The sequence below is a fragment of the Oncorhynchus tshawytscha genome, linkage group LG14 (genome assembly GCF_018296145.1).
Source record: "Oncorhynchus tshawytscha isolate Ot180627B linkage group LG14, Otsh_v2.0, whole genome shotgun sequence".
Lineage (NCBI taxonomy): Eukaryota > Metazoa > Chordata > Actinopteri > Salmoniformes > Salmonidae > Oncorhynchus > Oncorhynchus tshawytscha.
This window is the reverse complement of record NC_056442.1, coordinates 33,596,781-33,617,344: the sequence shown is the minus strand read 5'-3', so window position 1 is coordinate 33,617,344 and position 20,564 is coordinate 33,596,781. Positions and strand designations below refer to the sequence as shown.

The following is a 20,564-nucleotide window of genomic DNA, read 5'->3' as shown; positions in this document are numbered from 1 at the left end:
AAGAGCACAAATATTTGTTGTAATTTTATTAGCATGACAGATGAAGACTGAAATATGGTAATATTGTGTAACATTCACAAATATCTAGTCCTGTTGAAAAATAAAAACATCTACATTGACTCAAAAAGATGGAGTGCATATTTGACACAACAGTAAAGTGATAATTATTTTCACAAAAAGTATCCAAAAAGTAAAAAAGTATCTTTAGTGGATTGTCAAAAAAATTAAAGCTTAGCCAGAACAATGCATTTGGTCATGAAGCCACAATGTAACTCAAAAACCCAAATTACAGCTGTTACACAACTGAAATCTTTTCACAGTATTGGCAAAATTACTTAGATTACAATGGCTGCAATGAAGTAGAGTCAAATCAACTTGAGGGCAGACAAAAATAAACATTACAGTAACAGTCCTTCACAAGTCGTTTTCATTTGACTAATTAAAACGAACATTATGATATGTCTGGGAGGGGGAAAGGACAAGGAAACATTTTTCCAATCATCATTTGAGCGATGATATTCTTTATAATTTGCTCAGTGCTTTTTTGTAATCTGTCCACTTACATGATAGCTGGGAGTTTTCCCATCTTGATTTCCCATTTCCATGATCTCATGTTGAATAGTGCAAGTCTCCAAATCAGTGATGATGGCATCCACATACATACATACATATATATATATATATATATATATATATAAAAATGACCAAGATCTGCCGTTTCCCTGTCCTTGTACAAAGGGCTACTCTCCACTTCGGTTAAGATTACAACGTAAATAGTGATACTAAACAACAAGCAGAAAGTTAGTCTTTTACCTCTACGATGACTAACCACAATACAACAAAAAGCCAATATAAATCAGAGATTGTGATTCAGTCTTGGAATGAGCTCAACAAACAGATCATAAACATGGAGGTCATGTGGAATGACAATAGTGTAACAGTACATATACCCATTTTCACAATTATAGATGATTAAAAGCAAGATAAATGACTAAATACATTGAACAGCATTGTCTAAACGGGAGTGATATCTTTCTCTGACAAGTGTATGATATACAGTTATCTTTAACAAAGATTACATCGTGGACAGAACCTGAAGAGCTGTCTTACATGGCTTAAAATGTACTTATATTACTATATAAAACTGCAACAAGTGTCTGTCAATGTTATAATCAAGTCACACTAATCAATTGAAACATGAAATTAAGAAATCAACAGAATGAACTAAATTACTTCTTAAAAACATATCACAGCTCATATTTTTTTTAAATACCTATTCCTGTATAATAAAAATGATAAGGATCAATGACTAGCGTTTGGCTATGAGTTACACCATTTTACTTCTTGGACTCAAAAACCCTTCAAAATTTCACATACTGAACTTTCACCAGGACAAAGACATCTCAATAAATTACACTACATCATTAGAATCCCACAAAGTACTTAATCTCTCCCTCAAACTTACTTCAAGTCAATTCAGTACTTCAACTTACTTCACGCCAATTCAGAAAGATGCATCATAGCCAAAGAAACAAAAGGACTGCCAATCAGGTTTCTGGGATGAGTATAAAAAGCCATTCATGTTGCTATAAATGAAAGTGTGTTTGGAATAATGTACTAAACAATGTTTACAACATAAAACTAAATGAAAACACATGATTTCTTAAAGAGTGGGAAGAATTCCCAGTTACCCAGAGTTTTAACTAAGTAGAAACCTAAATCAATTATTTGAGGATAGTAAGCAGTGAGCACCTTGTTTCATGTAGCACTTGATACAACTTGTCACCTGATTGTGAAAACCCATAACTCATCATAAAGGATACAAATTAAATCAGTTAAATTAAAAGTTATATACATTAGAGTACAGTAACTTCCATAATCTATAAAATAGTCACATGAGAGCAAGAAGAGATAATTACTGAGTAATAATGAAGTATATAATAGGCACGGTGAGTTACAACTTTGAAAGAAAATCATAGAGGTTGCTCTTCTTGACAGCTGTTCACTGACATGATATGGTAAGGTAGAGACTAGAGAGGTTTATGAGTAAAATCAAAAAGGCTCAGTTCATGCTAAATGATAACAATGTCATGCGATCTACTTATTGTAAAAAGCTTCATGATTCAAAAAGTAGTGAACTCAAAAGATACATAGAGTATATAAAGGAGCAGCGGTACATGCAGATATTCTGGTCCTGTAGAAATTAAGGCACCAGAGGTTTAAAAAAATCCACTTGTTCATATTTAATAAATAAATAATAATTTCAAGGGTATTGAAGGCAGTCTATGAGAGTGCATAAAACAGAGAGTAGAAGGGAAAGATTGTTTTCAGGCCTGAGCATCAGTCATCCTCTGCAGTAGTGGGATCTGTTGAATAGGGAACAAAAAAAATCTATTTAGGGTAGAAAGAGATATTGTATGCTAATGTTTCATTTCACTATTTCTGAAAAATTGCATGTAGGTTAGAACAATCCAGCAGCACCAATAGGATTCTGTAGGACATATTGGCTAATTCATAGAATTAGAATTATTAGAACAGACATTACCACTCTATACAAGTCAACGTTCCATGATGGGTGTAATTATATTTCTATGGACTCACTAATCTGTTTTACCTACCATTTTCACCATGCATGTCTGGTGAACAATACTATACTGACACTAAGTGAAGTTCCACTTCCTGTCCAGCCCCTAATTACCTTTGATAGGTCAATTCCTGTGAGGGCGTTGACAGACACAGGAAGTTCAGCCAGGAGGCGGTTCACTTCCCCCGTCACATGGTTTCCCTCCCCGCTCAGGATTACTATCTCATTGGTCCTGGCCAGCGGCGCCGCCACCTTGGCTGCAATCTAGGAAGATTTGGGCACATTGAGATGTTTTTATTGTGCTCACATCACAAAACACATTTATGATATATAATGGCATATTACATCAACCAATCATCTGACTTCTGAGTCACTTTAAGATGGTGTAATCTGACACTTATACATGCAGGCTACCACCTCTTAACACTGGCTGACAAAGATACTGTAGATAACTACTGGCTGATGACTGATACTACTGTACTTTGTCCAGTCAGAAATAAAAAGTCAAACACCGGCATTATTACAGTTACTAGATTATAACTGTTTATTACTGCTTGATTAGTATCAATGTTACTAGGTTTATCTGGGGGCATGTTAATGAGTGTGTCTACTGTACATCTACACATTACTACCTCAATATGAATACATCTGTATGAAGGGTCTCGTCAAGGCAGTAGTGATTTCATTTGATCAAATCTAAACCATTCGAACGCACGCATGAATACACTGCATTTAAAACAACCAATTAATTCCATAGTCTGTTACCTTGGGCAGGGCCTCCAGGACAAGAGCAGTCTTGGCTGCCTCTCCATACTGCTGGTAAGCCTCAGCCTTCAGTCTCATCTTCTCAGCCTCAGCCTTCCCTATAGCCTCAATGGAGCCAGCCTCTGCCTCGCCTATTCTCCGGATCTTCTCTGCCTCTGCCTGGGCCGTCAGAACCTTCTTCATCCTGAAAGACACAACGCACTTGTATCAGAACAACTGGGAAACTAGATTGTTTTCCAAAAGAGACAAAAAAGTATCCGCTAGTTTCCAAAGGAAACAATTGAATTCATATGCTATTATTGTGTAATTACCATTTTAACTGCTCACTTGTTAAAAAACAACCCTTTTTTTCACAGTTAAATGAAGTGCTACCAATCTATATGTGTAGAAAATGTTTTTGTGATAGAAGACAATGCACATGAAGTTGAGTGGAATCACTAGTGAACGACAGTTTGTATGTTACAGTTAGGTAAGCGTATAACGGTACTGTGGATATGCTCTGTTATGATATAAAAGATGTTCCCACTTCTGTCCCTCAGCCAGCTGTTGCATCTTGTATGCCTCTGCCTCGGCAGGCCTCTTCACCATGGCGATGAGCTCCTTCTCTGTGCGGAAAATCTCCTTCTCCTCAATGGTGATCTGCTTCTTCCTCTGAACCACCTCAATCTCCATCTCCTCCAGCCTGATCTTCTGCTGTTCTTTAGCTGCCTGCAGCTCATAGGCCAGCTGGGCTTCCGCTTTCTGGAGACACAGGGACAGAGAGAGACATGACCAAGACGTCCATGTTGAAGCACACAGACAGAGAGACAGGATCATGACATGGCCGTCTATGTTGATAGAGGAGTTTTTAATGTTGAGGTTGGCTGGAGGGAGCGTTTGGCTGCTTAGGGCTATATTTAATGTTAATTCCGGGCTCTCTGATCGTGTAAAATGTCGCATTTACTAAATTACTAACGCCTACTGATAATTTAGACTCAGATGGACCAACATCATAGAATAATTTAGTAGACTGGAATTTCTATCGCACTGTACTCATTTAACTGACATTCAAAAGTGGAGTATGGAGTTCATGCAGACCTTGGTGTTGACTTCTTGGTTGAAAGCAGCCTTCTGCAGTTCAAGTTCTCGTTTGGAGTCTGCCATCTTTGTGTCGGCCAGGAACTTGACATCCATCATCTCCTTCTTGCACTCTGCTTCCTGGTGAGAGAGAGTGAGACAACAAGAGAGAGAAAGAGACAATGAGAGACAATGAGAGAGAGAGATTTGAATGTACATGAGAGAGAGAGAGAGAAAGGGCGAAAGTATGAGGAGAGAGAAACAGAGTGGAAGCGTATGAGGAAAGGAAAAGGGGAAATTAATAAAATGAGCTTACAAACCTTTCAAATGAAATGTATGTACATTAATACAGACAAACATAACCCTAGAAATAATTGCCCCTCTGGAATTATTACATTTATTGAATTGAATCTTACTCTTATCCCAGCATCCCTTTCTGCCTCTGCCACACCGATGTCTGCATCCCTCTGGACTGCTGCTGTCTGAGTCTTCCCCAGTGAGCTCAGGTAGTCCACTTTATCATAGACATCCTACAACACACACACACACAGTAGCTCAGATTACCATACACTACCAGAGATACTTGAGGGAACAAAAATGTAAATAAAATGTCCAACATCAACACGTAATAACATCTAATTGATTGTCGCACTTGCAGTAAAGAGCTTGTCATGACGTGGCCCTTTCTGGGTGTAGATTATGGCTTCTACCCTCTCTCACAACCCAGGTTTATCACCTCCGGTCGTAAATACCAGGTAGAAACGACCATGCAGTATTGAGGGAGAGTGTCTCCCAGAACAGAGACTTGGCCAAACTCCTAATCCCCAAAATGAGAGAATTAAACCATATTGCTACTTTTGAGAATAATCCGTGGACACTTAAAGGACAGTTATGACGAGTGTGTTTCATTTGATGATCTCATGAAGAACAGGAAACACACATAAAGGTATCTCTTAAAGTGTGCATTTCCCAGCTGCCAGGTTAACATCTAAAGATGAACTAGTCAGTAGCCACACCCCCATGAGCCTAGACATCACATTACGCTCCATGGACCGCCCTTTTCTACTGTTACGTATAAAACCAACTCCTGATGAAATTCACATCAGACTAAGCAAACCCCAGCGTGAGCTAAGGTTGCAAATGGCTGAATCTCTAAGACCAAAACATGTCTTAGAGATGCTGGTGTGTGAAGTGGTTTAAACTACAACTCTACCAAAGGACAGGACTATACCACATGGAGCATTGGCTACATGGCTGGGAATGGTTAAACTCTGAGACTATTGATCCCTACAGAATAAGAGCAAATCTTAGATGTATAATTACTAGTCCGCAGCTAAAAATGATGTAAACATAGAACAAGAATACCAACAACCGCCGAAACATCTATTCTATGAGAATATTCCCGAATGGTACTCTTTAGTACCCATTCTAACAACCACAAAATACTTTAATCTTCAGGGAAACGCAACCAGAGAGACTCTGATGAACTCTCCAGCAGACGGACCGGATTCCAACAGAGAAGACAACAACGACATACGGGCGTAAATATATACCTGCAATTATTCTCGAATGAGCAGCCATTCATGTGCAAGGATTAGCATTTCAATTAATATAAATATATACTGTGTAATTAATCTATTTTGTCTTTCCTGCTCTCAGTCTCACCCTTCCCTTTTGTCTACCAAACTGTCATATCGGCTTTACCCACTAGGGACTTTCCTATCATTGTTAGTAAACAATATCTACTGTTTGTTATGTATTTCTGTGATTTGATTAGTTAGTTAGTAAATAATTAATGCCAATTTGTATATCGCTGATTCATAATTTATGCTAGTGTTCGTGACGATAACCAAGAATTTTACGACGTTCAGATGAGACTGATATAATGTAAAGAATAATTAATGATTGATTGCTATTGATATAAAAGAGCTTCAGATCTTTAAGAGTGGATTCGGGAGATAGCCGCTGTATATAAACTAATGCTTCAGTGGTGCTCCAACTTCCTAGTTAATTAAGTTTACATGATTAGTTTAATCACGTAATAATAATTGAACATAGGGAATTTATTTGAAAATAGCATGTAATCTCATTTAACTATACTAGAGACACGACAAGCTGATAATAAAAAGTGGATCTCATTGCCGGGGACTGTGACAGTCTAGGCTAACTCACAGCTATTAGAACTACTAATAATCCATTACTCAATCCTAATCAACAACGGTGAAGACTAGTTAAGTGGAGTCGCCTCCCAATCAACAGGTTTACATCATCCATTAAATGCCATAGGATAAAACACACCAATAAAACAAAAACATTAAAATAAAAATGTGTGTTTAACTGCATTTACCCTCCACACTTGATGGCACCACCAATTGACTCACCTTGATAGTGAAGCTGAGGATCTCAATGCCCATCCTGCCCACGTCAGGTGCTGCCACCTCCCGCACCAGCTGGGCAAACTTGTCCCTGTCCTGGTAGATTTGCTCCACTGTCAGTGTACCTGGGGAGAGGGAAGAGCCTGTCAGTCTCTACAACACTGGATATAGACCTACTTCACTTAATTAAGGTTATCCCACATGGTAGTCAAATAATCACTGAAATTCATGGGTATTTACAAAGATAAAATGCATTGATAAAAACACATAGATCTCTAAAGTCATCATCATCATAAAGTAAAACATGAAAATCTCATAATACAGAACATATAACGTTTACTTTTCAATAGTGTAGTCTATATTCTCAGATTTCAGTTTTGTGGTTTTAGAAGTTACCCTTTCACACATTCAGGCTCTCATTACATTGACTGTCATTTCTACTTTTTTCTAAATTATTTTAATTTAGACAGGCTATATTTAGTACAAAGCTTGAACAAACTGTTTGAAAAGCTACCCATCTGCAATTCTTTGTTGTTGAAAAAAAACGACCCAACAGCAAAACCCATGTGTATGTGTGACGCTGAGGTTTAGCCACTGATTTACATCAACTAACAGAGAACAAAGCTGACAACAACCAACTGAAATCAACAGAAGACCATAAAAAAAAAAATATTTTCCTTTGGAGAGATTCTCCTCACCTAGAATTGAGCGTAAATGTCCCTCCAAGGTTTGCAAAACCACTCCTTTGATTTCAGGGACGGATTTGCCCAAAAACTGCTCGCAAGCAATTGCCAAAAGATCATGATCTGTCATCACTTTGATCTGGAGAAGAGATGAAGGAGAGATTCGGAAAGACAGACTGTGGCCTGGTTGTTAGTTTACACAAAGAGCTCGCTACAGCTGCAGTTTGTAATTAAAAGATATTAAAATCAATAACAATTCAAATTACAAATAGGTAAGACATTTTCCAATTCAATGGTGTCGGTTTCATACAACTTAATTAATTTTTTACCTGTGCCACCCCAGTGACAGTGATGGCGACGCCCTCTGCAGTCTCAACATCCTCACACTTGGGTTGGAGTGTCATAATCTCCAGTGTAATCCTATATGAGGGAAAAAAAGTATTTTAGTTAATGCAGACCTTAAAGGGGCAACCTGCAGTTGAAACAATAACGACACGTTCTCTCCCCACTGTTTCTGAAAAAAGCTAAGGGATGTGGCTGTAGAAATGCAACCACTCAAATACATAGACAGAGCTATGGATACAAGGAGTGACCATCCATGATTTCAAAATGATAGTTTTAACCATCTTGTGAGGCTATAGTATACAGTGTTTGTTTACATTCGCTTTGTTTACAAACATAGTAAAACAAGCTTATATTTTGCATTCTGATGGAGTACGACAGTTGAACTAAGCTCATGCGGCCTTTATAAGTTAAATTATTCAAGAATCAATGGTTACATATCATTAACCAAAAATGGATATAGCAACTGCAGATTGTCCCTTTAACAGCACAATAACAGAGGGAGAGGAGAAAAACACTCTGCATCAGTATTATGTGACAATGTCACTGACAACACATCAGGAGCAGAAGTAATGGAATAATTTGGAGGCTCAGGTGAAATATTGTTATCTTATTTCATCATTGAATAAATATCATTGGGAAGTCACATGAGGAGTTTCACAATGGCAACATTTCAGTGATGGAATATTTCTGTAGTGGAATGTTTATTGTTTCTGGAGATTTACTACTTCTATTGCCACCACTTCCTTGACACGCCCCAAACGACTAGTTACTGGCTATTGAGCAAAAATACCCTGAAGAAACCCTAAACAAAACATTGCATGCTTTCATGTAAACCCAGGGGAGAATGCCTTACAGTCAGTTAATAAACAGAGGACAGCACCTAACCTACTGTGAAAAAGGGTAAGAATGGGGCCAAGTGACACACGGGGAAAAAAGGCAGAATAGTGAATGTGTACTGTAGTTTAAGGTGGGGCCAAGTGTCCTTTGCCATGTTTCCATTTGAAACATCCAGAATTCATTAACACAATGTAGGTCAGTCAGGAAAGTGTGGCAAAGAATAAAATAATAGTCTTCCACGCACACACCTCCTGGCTGATTCTTAGTTCGCAGATGATAGGTGCGTTTACTGAATTATAGGCTATCATTGTGGAAATCTACGATACCTGAAAAACCTGTTGGAGCTGTGTCCATAAATGATTGTGGGTTTCTAAACCTCAGGCAGCCCTTTTATCCAATTTAGTATTTGTATGGAAACATTTGGTCTTATTTATCCATTGAATAAATAAAACAAGCCTCCTCCAGACCATTTGCAAAACAACCCATGATTGCTGATAGACTGATGAAGACAATTCTATAGCATAACATGGCATCGTCACTGACGGTCTCACCTTTGAATGTCAGTGATGAGCCACCAGGCCCAGGCCCAGCCCCCCACCATGTAGGTCTTCTCATCTGAGCCACAACAGGCACCTGAGAAATGAAACAGACAAGGCGTGAGTGAGCAGTGGCACAAGATTTCCATCAGGTAATGACTATCATTCATCAGCACTGGGGGAGACTAGTCGCCACATTGCATTAGCAAGGCTCGCATCCCAGTTCAGCAACATTAAAGTGACTGTGTTTCCAGAATTCAAATCAAATTGTATTTGTCACATGCTCTGAATAAAACAGGTGTAGACCTTACCGTGAAATGCTTACTTACAAGCCCTCAACCAACAATGCAGTTCAAGAAATATCCTGCTAAGCATTCAAAATGTACTTTTGGTTGTCAGGGAAAATGTATGGAGTAAAAAGTACAATATTTTCTTTAGGAATGTAGTGAAGTAAAAGTTGTCAAAAATATAAATAGTAATGTACAGATACCCCCCAAAACGACTTAAGTAGTACTTTAATGTATTTTTACCTAAGTACTTTACACCACTGCTATCTTCACAGGTAGACTGGCCCTGGCAGCTAAAACAATTAAATAATCAATCTATCGATTCACAAATGCGATCCAGTTCTAGAAACAAATACCTTTACTTTCATATCACATCTACATTTCACAAATGCAAAATACACACTTAATGTACACTGTTTTAACCGGCTTTACCATAGTTGCAGCCGACAATATTTTTCAATGACAATATGTTTCTGGCGACCTTCTTCGGTTACACACAGGTGTTCGGAGCACGCGAGTTAGTTAATTAGTACAGGTTGTCCCTCTGTCTTCCGTAAACAGTTAACAGTTATGTGTTTTAACATAGAGATATGACTGTGTGGGAACAATAACCCTATAAAAAAGGTGTGTATCAACTTAACATTTTCCTTTTTGAAAATAGTTTCTTTGATGAAAGATCAAGTCCTTATGCTTCTAAAATCCTACCACAATCAAAGCGTGTTAATGTTCAGACAGAGTTGCTTTCAACTCTGTCTGATATCCACAGAAGACGCCTTCCTCCAGTGACTCTTATGTGTAATGTAATAGAACTGAGAGACATGATCAAGGTTTAGTAACAACCTAGCCTAACTACGTTAGTGAAGCGTTAGTGAAGCGATATGACTTAGTTGTTTATCCGTTAAGTAAACTCACCCCATTCCGTACAAATGTGCGCAACCACAACATTCAAACGAGGCTACAAAGAAAATGAATGGGACTGTAGAGACTGTGTTGACTTCAAAATCTGGGGTGTGAACTGTTTCTATTCAAGCGTTGATTGACATGGTAATGTAACGGACCCTCCTTTACATCGTGACGTGTCATGTCGTAACGTACAGCACGCATAAAGCAACTATTTCTGTCTTACAATCTCTCTCCACCAGGTGTAGCACTTCTTAGAAACAAGAAATGGACAGTGGCGGGGGTAAGGGGGATACCTCGTCATTTTTTGCTTCATCATTGCATGCATCATCATTCTCAAAGCCGCTGTTTACTTCTAAGATCACTTAAAAACCCGATTCAAATTCGACACAAACCTTCAAATAGGTATGTAATGACACATTATATAAACTCTTTATAGTGTTTTATTTACATTTGAGGTGAAAAGTTGGACAAATCGAGTGAAAAAAAAAACTATTTTCCCACATGTAACGGATGTTAGCCGTGCGCGCTAAATAGCGTTTCAATCGGTGACGTTACTTGCTCTGAGACCTAGTGGTTCCTCTTGCTCTGCAAGAGCTGCCGCTTTTGTGGAGCGATGGGTAACGATGCTTCGTGGGTGACTGTTGATGTGTAGACGGTCCCTGGTTCGCGCCCGTGTATGGGCGAGGGGACGGTCTAAAGTTATACTGTTACACACACATCTCTCCTTCTGCATTAGTTTCTCTTCCCCCACCCGCCATTTTTAAAAAGACCCGACGGGGCTCATTGCTTGCTTGAATTATGCAGAAACGGACAGCGTTTAGGTAATGTAATTGATTCTGTTGGAAAGGGAATCAATTGTGCTTTACAATGGTATTGACATTACAGTTGATCTGGAAGTATTACGTTTTTGGGGCGCTAAAATAAGGGCAATTGTACGGACCAAGGCGATGTACGAGTTTACGTTATACAATCAATCACATTTATTTATAAAGCCCTTCTTGCATCAGCGGATGTCAAAGTGCTGTACAGAAACCCAGCCTAAAACTCCAAACAGCAAGCAATGCAGGCGTAGAAGCACTATACATTAACTGAACCGTTGGTAAACGAATAGGTTAAAATAACCGTATATTAACAATTAAGCTTGTATGATAGAAAGCTATCTACGTTAGCTTCCTAGCTACAGTAGCATGGCAGGAAGGGGGGACACCTACCAGAGACAACCACGGCTTCATTTGGTCCAACTGTAAGGCAGCTACCCATCTTCGTCTGGCGATATAATCTCTCAAATATACGTGAAACCCTTCTGTATTGTAATATATATTGGTTGTGTGGTTAAATGTCTCTCAATTCGATTAAAAACAGTAAACATTCACAGCGTCTTTGCCACCTTCCTATTAAATCTCCTGCAAGCCCCCGCCCCAAATCAAGACGGTGACGTAGCCTAGCTAGAAGCTAACGTTTGTCAACACGACATGCCCTGCCCACTTCATGGGGCTCTCTCCCTTCGCATGCAGTGTACTTAGTAGCCACTAGGTAGTAGCAGTTTCTATTGATAGAGAAGGAAATATACTCTCTTACAGAAAGTTCTTAGAAACATATAACTTCACAATACATTATAAAGAATGTAATTCTATATGCAAAGCAATACCTTCAGGACCTACTCAATTTAATATAATTTGTGTTTTGTGTTTTGGAGAACATGTCAAGATAGATGCACATTTTATGTTAGAAGATTGCCCCCTGCCGGATAAGAAATGTAATAATACCTTCATGAGAACTTTTTTTTAAATTATTTTTATTTCACCTTTATTTAACCAGGTAGGCCAGTTGAGAACAAGTTCTCATTTACAACTGCGACCTAGCCAAGATAACACAAAGCAATGCAACAAAAACAACACAGAGTTACACATGGGATAAACAAACGTACAGTCAATAACACAATAGAAAATCTATCAGCAGTGTGTGCAAATGTAGTAAGATTAGGGAGGTAAGGCAACAAATAGGCCATAGTGGTGAAATAATTACAATTGAGCAATTAAACACTGGAGTGATAGATGTGCAGATGATGATATGCAAGTAGAGATACTGGGGTGCAAAAGAGCAACAAAAAAATAACAATATGGGGGATGAGGTAGTTGGGTGGGATATTTACAGATGGGCGGTGTACAGGTGCAATGATCGGTAACTCCAAGAACAAGATATCTCCTATATGGAAATTATTCTGGAATGCAAATGTCCTCTCACTGTCAACAGCGTTTATTTTCTGCAAACTTAACATGTGTAAATATTTGTATGAACATAACAAGATTCAACAACTGAGACATAAACTGAACAAGTTCCACAGACATGTGACTAACAGAAATGGAATAATGTGTTTGTGAACAAAGGGGGGGAGGGTCAAAATCAAAAATAACTGGTGTGGCCACCAGCTGCATTAAGTACTGCACTGCATCTCCTACTTATGGACTGCACCAGATTTGCCTGTTCTTGCTGTGAGATGTTACCCCACTCTTCCACTAAGACACCTGCAAGTTCCTGGGCATTTCTGGGGGGAATGGCCCTAGCCCTCACCCTCCGATCCAACAGGTCCCAGACGTGTTTGATGGGATTGAGATCCGGGCTCTTCGCTGACCATGGCAGAACACTGACATTCCTGTCTTGCAGCAGAATGGCTGGTGGTATTGTCATGCTGGAAGGTCAAGTCAGGATGAGCTTGCAGGACGGGTACCACATGAGGGAGGAGGATGTCTTTCTTCCCTGTAACACACATCGTTGAGATTGCCTGCAATGACAACAAGCTCATTCCGATGATGCTGTGACACACCGCCCCAGACCATGATGGACCCTCCACCTCCAAATTGATCCCACTCCAGAGTACAGGCCTCGGTGTAAGGCTCATTCCTTCGACCATAAACGCGAATCCAACCATCACCCCTGGTGAGACAAAACCGCGATTCATCAGTGAAGAGCACTTTTTGCCAGTCCTGTCTGTTCCAGCGACTGTGAGTTTGTGCGACGGTGAGTTTGTTGCCTGTGCTGTCTGGTGAGGAACTGCATTACAACAGGCCATTAAGCCCTCAGTCCAGCCTGTCAGCCTGTTTTTTGGTCCTTAAATGAAATTGGTATATGTTTTTATTCATCACACTTTTTAACCATTTATGTTCTTTAATACAGGGCCGACATACAAGTTCCTTCTACTTCTTCTACTTGCCTCTTCCATTTTTGTAGTAATGCTGCAATTAATTGGTTGTAATTTTGGGTAGAGCAGACATTTCCATGTGTCTGTGTTAGCTGCATGTGTGACATAACTCCACCAGTCCTATTTATGATATCATTCTCTAAAATTATACCTTTTTTTTTTTAAATTTCTTCAATAAATACCGTTTAAAAAAAAATCAATTAGTATATTTGAACTTATCCACAATATTTGTTGTACTATTTGTTCCGTCCTTTCAGTTGGATTAAACTGAAATTGCAACCAACCTTCTAAGGCTTGTTTAAAAAATAAAGATATTTTGGAGATTATTTCCTTTTCAAACAACCGAAAGTGAGCAGGTGTAATCTGAATAAAGGGGAAAAGGCCCTTCCTGAATATAGGATGAGACATTCGTACCAATTGACTAGAGAACCAGTTTGGATTTAAGTATAACTTTTGTATGACTGATGCCTTTAGTGAGAGGTCTAATGCTTTAATATTTAATCATTTCTGCCCACCAAATTCATATTCGTTATATAAATAGGCCCTTTTAATTTGATCTGGCTTGCCGTTCCAAATAAAATTGAATATTTTTTGTTCATACAGTATAATTTAAAAAGCAGGTCACTAGGTGTAGGCAAAACCATAAGCAAATAGGTAAACTGTGATATAACTAAAGAGTTAATCAGGGTGATTTTTCAGGTATTTTCCTTTCCATGGTAGCAAGATCTTATCTATTTTTGCTAACTTTCTATAAAAATGTGTTGGAGTGAGATCATTTCTTTCTTTTGGGATTTGTATACCGAGGATGTCCACATCTCCGTCAGACCATTTAATTGGTAAACTACATGGTAATGTAAAATGTGCATTTTTTAGTGATCCAATACGTAATATGGTACATTTATCATAATTTGGTTTTAATCCAGAGAGGATAGCAAAAGTATGTAGATCCTCTAAGAGGCCTTGGAGAGACTCTAATTGTGCTTTTAAAAGAAAACATGAATCATCAGCGTACAATGACCCCTTAGTTTTTAAGCCACGGATTTCTAATCCCTTAATATTATTGTTTGATCTCATTTTAACAGCTAACATTTCGATGGCAATAATAAATAGATATACCGATAGTGGACAACCTTGTTTTACTCCTCTAGATAGTTTTAAACTTTCTGAGATGTAGCCATTATTCACTATTATACACCTAGGGTTACTATACATAACCTTAACCCATTTTATAAGAGATTCCCCAAAATTGAAATGTTCTAGGCGTTTATATATAAACTCCAGCCGTACTTTATCAAAAGCCTTTTCAAAATCAGCTGTGAAAACCAGGCCTGGGGTCCCCGATATTTCATAGTGTTCTATTGTTTCCAGTACTTGTCTTATATTATCTCTAATGTATCGTCCATGTAAAAAACCTGTCTGATTAGCATTAATAATATCTGACAATATTTTTTAATTCTATGTGCCAAGCATTTTACTAGGATTTTTGCATCACAACACTGAAGTGTAAGAGGTCTCCAATTTTTTAAATGGACTGGATCTTTATATATACCACTTGGGTCCTGCTTCAGTAATAATGATATCAGACCTTCTTGTTGCGTGTCTAATCTACCATTTATATAGGAGTGGTTAAAACAAGCCAATAATGGTCCTTTGAGTATACCCAAAAAATTGTTGTATACTTCCACTGGTATGCCATCTAGCCCTGGAGTTTTCCCATCCTTAAACGCCCCAATGCCTCAAGCAGTTCCTCCTCTGTAATTTGGCCTTCACATGAGTCTTTCTGTACAGATATTAATTTGACATTATTTTTAGGAAAAAAATCCATACAATTAGTTTCAGTTAGTGGAGATGGAGGAGCCTGAAATGAAAACATATTCTTAAAGTACTTTACTTCCTCTTCCAAAATATAATTTGGTGAATCATGCGTGACTCCATCATTTGTAACAAGTTTTAATACATTTTTTTTGGTAGCATTTCTATATTGAAGATTGAAAAATAATTTAGTGCATTTTCCCCATATTCCATCCAGTTCGCTTTATTATTATAATATATTACACTGGAACTTTCTTGAATAAGTTCCTCCATTTCTTTTTGTTTTTCCTCTAACTTATTATGTGCCTCTATAGTACCTTTTTTATTGCTATCTAACTGTACTGTTAGTCCTTCAGTTTCCTTTGTTAATATGGACTCTTTTGATCTAAATTGCTTTTGTTTTATAGATGAGTACTGCATTGCATTGCCTCTAAAGGCACATTTAAAAGTGTCCCATACAGTAAGGGGATCTGCTGTACCTATGTTATGTCTGAAAAAGTCAGTTATAAATTCTTCTGTCCTAGTTCTAAACAATTTATCATCTAGTAGGCTTTTATTAAATTTCCAATATCCTCGCCCACTTGGAAATTCTGTAAGAGTAATATATATGCCAATTATGTGACGATCTGACCGCATTCTGTCCCCTATCAACACTTTTTAAACTTTTGGTGCCAGAGAGAATGGTATAAGAAAGTAGTCAAGGCGACTAGCTTGATTAAGCCTCCGCCATGTATATCTCACTAGGTCAGGCTATTTAAGTCTCCATATATCCACTCATTCCAATATATCCATGACATTCATGATTTCCTTAAGTGCCTGAGGGGGATAGTTTGTAGTGTGATTTCCTTTTCGGTCCATAGAGGTATTTAAGACCATATTAAAATCTCCCACCATAATAATAGAATCTTGTGTTGCTTGTAGAGTTGATAAATTCTTATATATATTTTCAAAGAAGCTTGGATCATCATTATTCGGACCGTATAGGATAATAATCCATATCTGTTTATTGTCCAATAACATATTTAAAATAATCCATGTACCTTGAGGATCTGTTTGGACAATTTGCACATTTGGATCAAAATTATTGTTAATTAAAACCATAACCCCTTTTGAATTTCTTTGCCCATGGGAGAAGTATATTTCGCCCCCCAGTTCTTTTTCCAGAAAACTTCATCTAAATCTGTTGAATGGGTTTCCTGTAAACAATAGATAATATATTCCTTCTCTTTTAGCCAGGTAAATACTGATTGTCTTTTCTTATTATCTGCTAGGCTATTACAACTGTAACTGGCTATACTTATTTCACCACCTATCATAATGAGACACAACTTTCAATTATTTTTATCAAAATATATGTTTGTAAACATACCATTAAAAAGTAACATGATGATTGAGTGTCTATATAGCTGTACCATGATCTTTGCATTTCTACTAAGTAAACCTCTAATTGGTCCCTACTATTCCACTCGCTAAAAGCCCTCCTCATCGTGAGTTGGGTTGTCATCCCAATGCCCGGCAGACCACCCTCGACCCCCTCCCGTATCCCATAACCCTTAACCGACTGGGATCCATCCTTTGAAAAGAGCACACAGTCCCATTTACCGAAATGAAGTAGATTAACTTGTTATGGCTGCAATCCCCCTATCGGGATAAGTGTCATCAACAACCGCTAAATAGCATAGTGCTACATTCAATAAATATTACTACAAATATTTATATTCATGAATTCACAAGTGCAATATAGGAAAACACAGTTTAGCCTTTTGTTAATCCACCTGTCGTGTCAGATTTTGAAATGATGCTTTACAGCGAAAGCAATCCAAGTGTTTGTGTAAATTTATCGATCGCACGACAAAACATTAAGTACACTTAGCATCAGGAAGCGTGGTCACGAAAATCAGAAAAGCAATCAAATTAATCGTTTACCTTTGATGATCTTTGGATGTTTTCACTCACGTGACTCCCAGTTACAAAACATATGTTCCTTTTGTTCCATAAAGATTATTTTTATACCCAAAATACCTCTGTTTGTTTGTCGCGTTATGTTCAGAAATCCACAGGAAAGAGCGGTCACGACAACGCAGACGGAAATTCCAAATAGTTTCCATAATGTCCACAGAAACATGTCAAACGTTTTTTAGAATCAATCCTCAGGTTGTTTTTAAAATATATAATCTATAATTATCGAAAAGCAATACCTATACAAACTCTGTTGCGCGAGCAAAACTCATGTGACCACTTGACGCGATGTTATTGTTCTGGCTCATTTTTCAAAATAAAAGCCTGAAACTATGTCTGAAGACTGTTGACACCTTGAGGAAGCGATAGGAAAAGGAATCTGGTATCCCTTTTTTTAATTTACCTTTATTTAACTAGGCAAGTCGGTTAAGAACAAATTCTTATTTTCAGTGACGGCCTAGGAACAGTGGGTTAACTGCCTGTTCAGGGGCAGAACAACAGATTGGTACCTTGTCAGCTCGGGCATTTGAACTTTCAACCTTCCGGTTACTAGCCCAACGCTCTAACCACTAGGCTACCCTGCCGCCCCAGCAAAGGGAGGCTATGGAACATGGAGATTTCAAATTTTTTCAAAAATAAAAGCCTGAAACTATGTCTGAAGACTGTTGACACCTTGAGGAAGCGATAGGAAAAGGAATCTGGTATCCCTTTAAATCCAGCAAAGGGAGGCTATGGAACATGGAGATTTCAAAATAAAAGCCACTTCCTGTTTTGATTTTCCTCAGGGTTTCGCCTGCAATATCAGTTCTGTTATACTCACAGACAATATTTTGACAGTTTTGGAAACTTTAGAGTGTTTTCTATCCAATACTAATAATAATATGCATATATTAGCAACTGAGACTGAGGAGCTGGCCGTTTACAATGGGCACCTTTTCATCCAAGCTACTCAATACTGCCCCTGCAGCCATATGAAGTTAACTGCCAAATGCATTTCCATCGCCCTCACCTCGATTTGTATTATACACTGCTCAAAAAAATAAAGAGAACACTAAAACAACACATCCTAGATCTGAATGAATGAAATATTCCTATTAAATACTTTTTTCTTTACATAGTTGAATGTGCTGACAACAAAATCACACAAATTATCAATGGAAATCAAATGTATCAACCCATGGAGGTCTGGATTTGGAGTCACACTCATAATTAAAGTGGAAAACCACACTACAGGCTGATCCAATTTTGATGTCATGTCCTTAAAACATGTCAAAATGAGGCTCAGTAGTGTGTGTGGGCTCCACGTGCCTGTATGACCTCCTTACAATGCCTGGGCATGCTCCTGATGAGGTGGCGGATGGTCTCCTGAGGGATCTCCTCCCAGACCTGGACTAAAGCATCCACCAACTCCTGGACAGTCTGTGGTGCAACGTGGTGTTGGTGGATGGAGCGAGACATGATGTCCCAGATGTGCTCAATTGGATTCAGGTCTGGGGGATGGGTGGGCCAGTCCATAGCATCAATGCCTTCCTCTTGCAGGAACTGCTGACACACTCCAGCCACATGAGGTCTAGCATTGTCATGCATTAGGAGGAACTCAGGAGGAACCCAGGGCCAACCGCACCAGCATATGGTCTCACAAGGGGTCTGAGGATCTCATCTCGGTACCTAATGGCAGTCAGGCTACCTCTGGCGAGCACATGGAGGGCTGTGCGGCCCCCCAAAGAAATGCCACCCCACACCATGACTGACCCACCGCCAAACCGGTCATGCTGGAGGATGTTGCAGGCAGCAGACCGTTCTCCATGGTGTCTCCAGACTCTGTCACGTCTGTCACATGTGCTCAGTGGGAACCTGCATTCATCTGTGAAGAGCACAGTGCGCCAGTGGCGAATTTGCCAATCTTGGTGTTCTCTGGCAAATGCCAAAAGTCCTGCACGGTGTTGGGCTGTAAGCACAACCCCCACCTGTGGACGTCGGGCCCTCATACCACCCTCATGGAGTCTGTTTCTGACCGTTTGAGCAGACACATGCACATTTGTGGCCTGCTGGAGGTCATTTTGCAGGGCTCTGGCAGTGCTCCTCCTGCTCCTCCTTGCACAAAGGCGGATGTAGCGGTCCTGCTGCTGGGTTGTTGCCCTCCTACGGCCTCCTCCACGTCTCCTGATGTACTGGCCTGTCTCCTGGTAGCGCCTCCATGCTCTGGACACTACGCTGACAGAAACAGCAAACCTTCTTGCCACAGCTCGCATTGATGTGCCATCCTGGATGAGCTGCACTACCTGAGCCACTTGTGTGGGTTGTAGACTCCGTCTCATGCTACCACTAGAGTGAAAGCACTGCCAGCATTCTAAAGTGACCAACACATCAGCCAGGAAGCATAGGAACTGAGAAGTGGTCTGTGGTCACCACCTGCAGAACCACTCCTTTATTGGGGGTGTCTTGCTAATTGCCTATAATTTCCACCTGTTGTCTATTCCATCTGCACAACAGCATGTGAAATGTATTGTCAATCAGTGTTGCTTCCTAAGTGGACAGTTTGATTTCACAGAAGTGTGATTGACTTGGAGTTACATTGTGTTGTTTAAGTGTTCCCTTTATTTTTTTGAGCAGTGTATATAGCTGTAGATCATCCTCTATTGTCCCTAACATCTTTTACTCCTTCGCAACAGTTGTGGGATACACACATACACCCACCCACCCACACACACTCAACCCATACCCCCACACAACCATAAGCTCACTTACTCAACAATTGCACCACCCCAGAGCCCAACTCAAGATAGGTCTTGATTTACAAATGCACTTGCAGCTGCATGAGAAGGCCTGCAAGACCGGAAAAAAATAGGCAAAAATTGAGAGATTTTACTTACCATTGTCACATCCTAGATGATGTAGGTCAAATGTACACCTTTTCCCTGAAACACCCACAATACGGTCACCCGTATTGACCATATTCCCAAGCATTTCCATGCAGGCAGTTGTTGTTGCCATCCTGTACCTGTCCCGCAGGTGTGGTGTTCGGATGTACCGATCCTGTGAAGGTGTTGTTACATGTGGTCTGCCACTGCAAGGACGATCAGCTGTCCGTCCCGTCTCCCTGTAGCGCTTTTCTTAGGCGTCTCACTGTACGAACATTGAAATGTATTGCCCTGGCCACATCTGCTGTCCTCATGCCTCCTTGCAGCATGCCTAAGGCACGTTCACGCAGATGAGCAGGGAC

The 20,564-nt window shown here is 39.4% G+C and overlaps 1 protein-coding gene across 1 annotated transcript; it reads right to left on the bottom strand.

The window, feature by feature from the left end:
* Nucleotides 1-11: 11 nt before the first annotated feature.
* LOC112267066 (flotillin-2) lies at nt 12-11,809 on the bottom strand. Its single transcript, XM_024445120.2, has 11 exons — nt 11,583-11,809; nt 9,197-9,278; nt 7,793-7,883; nt 7,479-7,602; nt 6,787-6,905; nt 4,822-4,935; nt 4,427-4,546; nt 3,876-4,090; nt 3,350-3,533; nt 2,699-2,848; nt 12-2,366 (listed from the first exon to the last, which is right to left on the bottom strand). The coding sequence occupies exons 1-11, from the start codon at nt 11,629-11,631 to the stop codon at nt 2,328-2,330; spliced, it is 1,287 nt and encodes a 428-aa protein (XP_024300888.1). The 5' UTR covers nt 11,632-11,809; the 3' UTR covers nt 12-2,327.
* Nucleotides 11,810-20,564: the final 8,755 nt, after the last annotated feature.

Bases quoted from the DNA above. Each gene is read 5' to 3' on its own strand.
- LOC112267066 (XM_024445120.2), bottom strand. From the start codon at position 11,631: ATGGGTAGCTGCCTTACAGTTGGACCAAATGAAGCCGTGGTTGTCTCT. The intron at 7,884-9,196 runs GTGAGACCGTCA...TCCCTCATATAG, and splicing joins CTCATCACTGACATTCAAAG to GATTACACTGGAGATTATGA. The intron at 6,906-7,478 runs GTGAGGAGAATC...CCCTCTCCCCAG, and splicing joins ACATTTACGCTCAATTCTAG to GTACACTGACAGTGGAGCAA.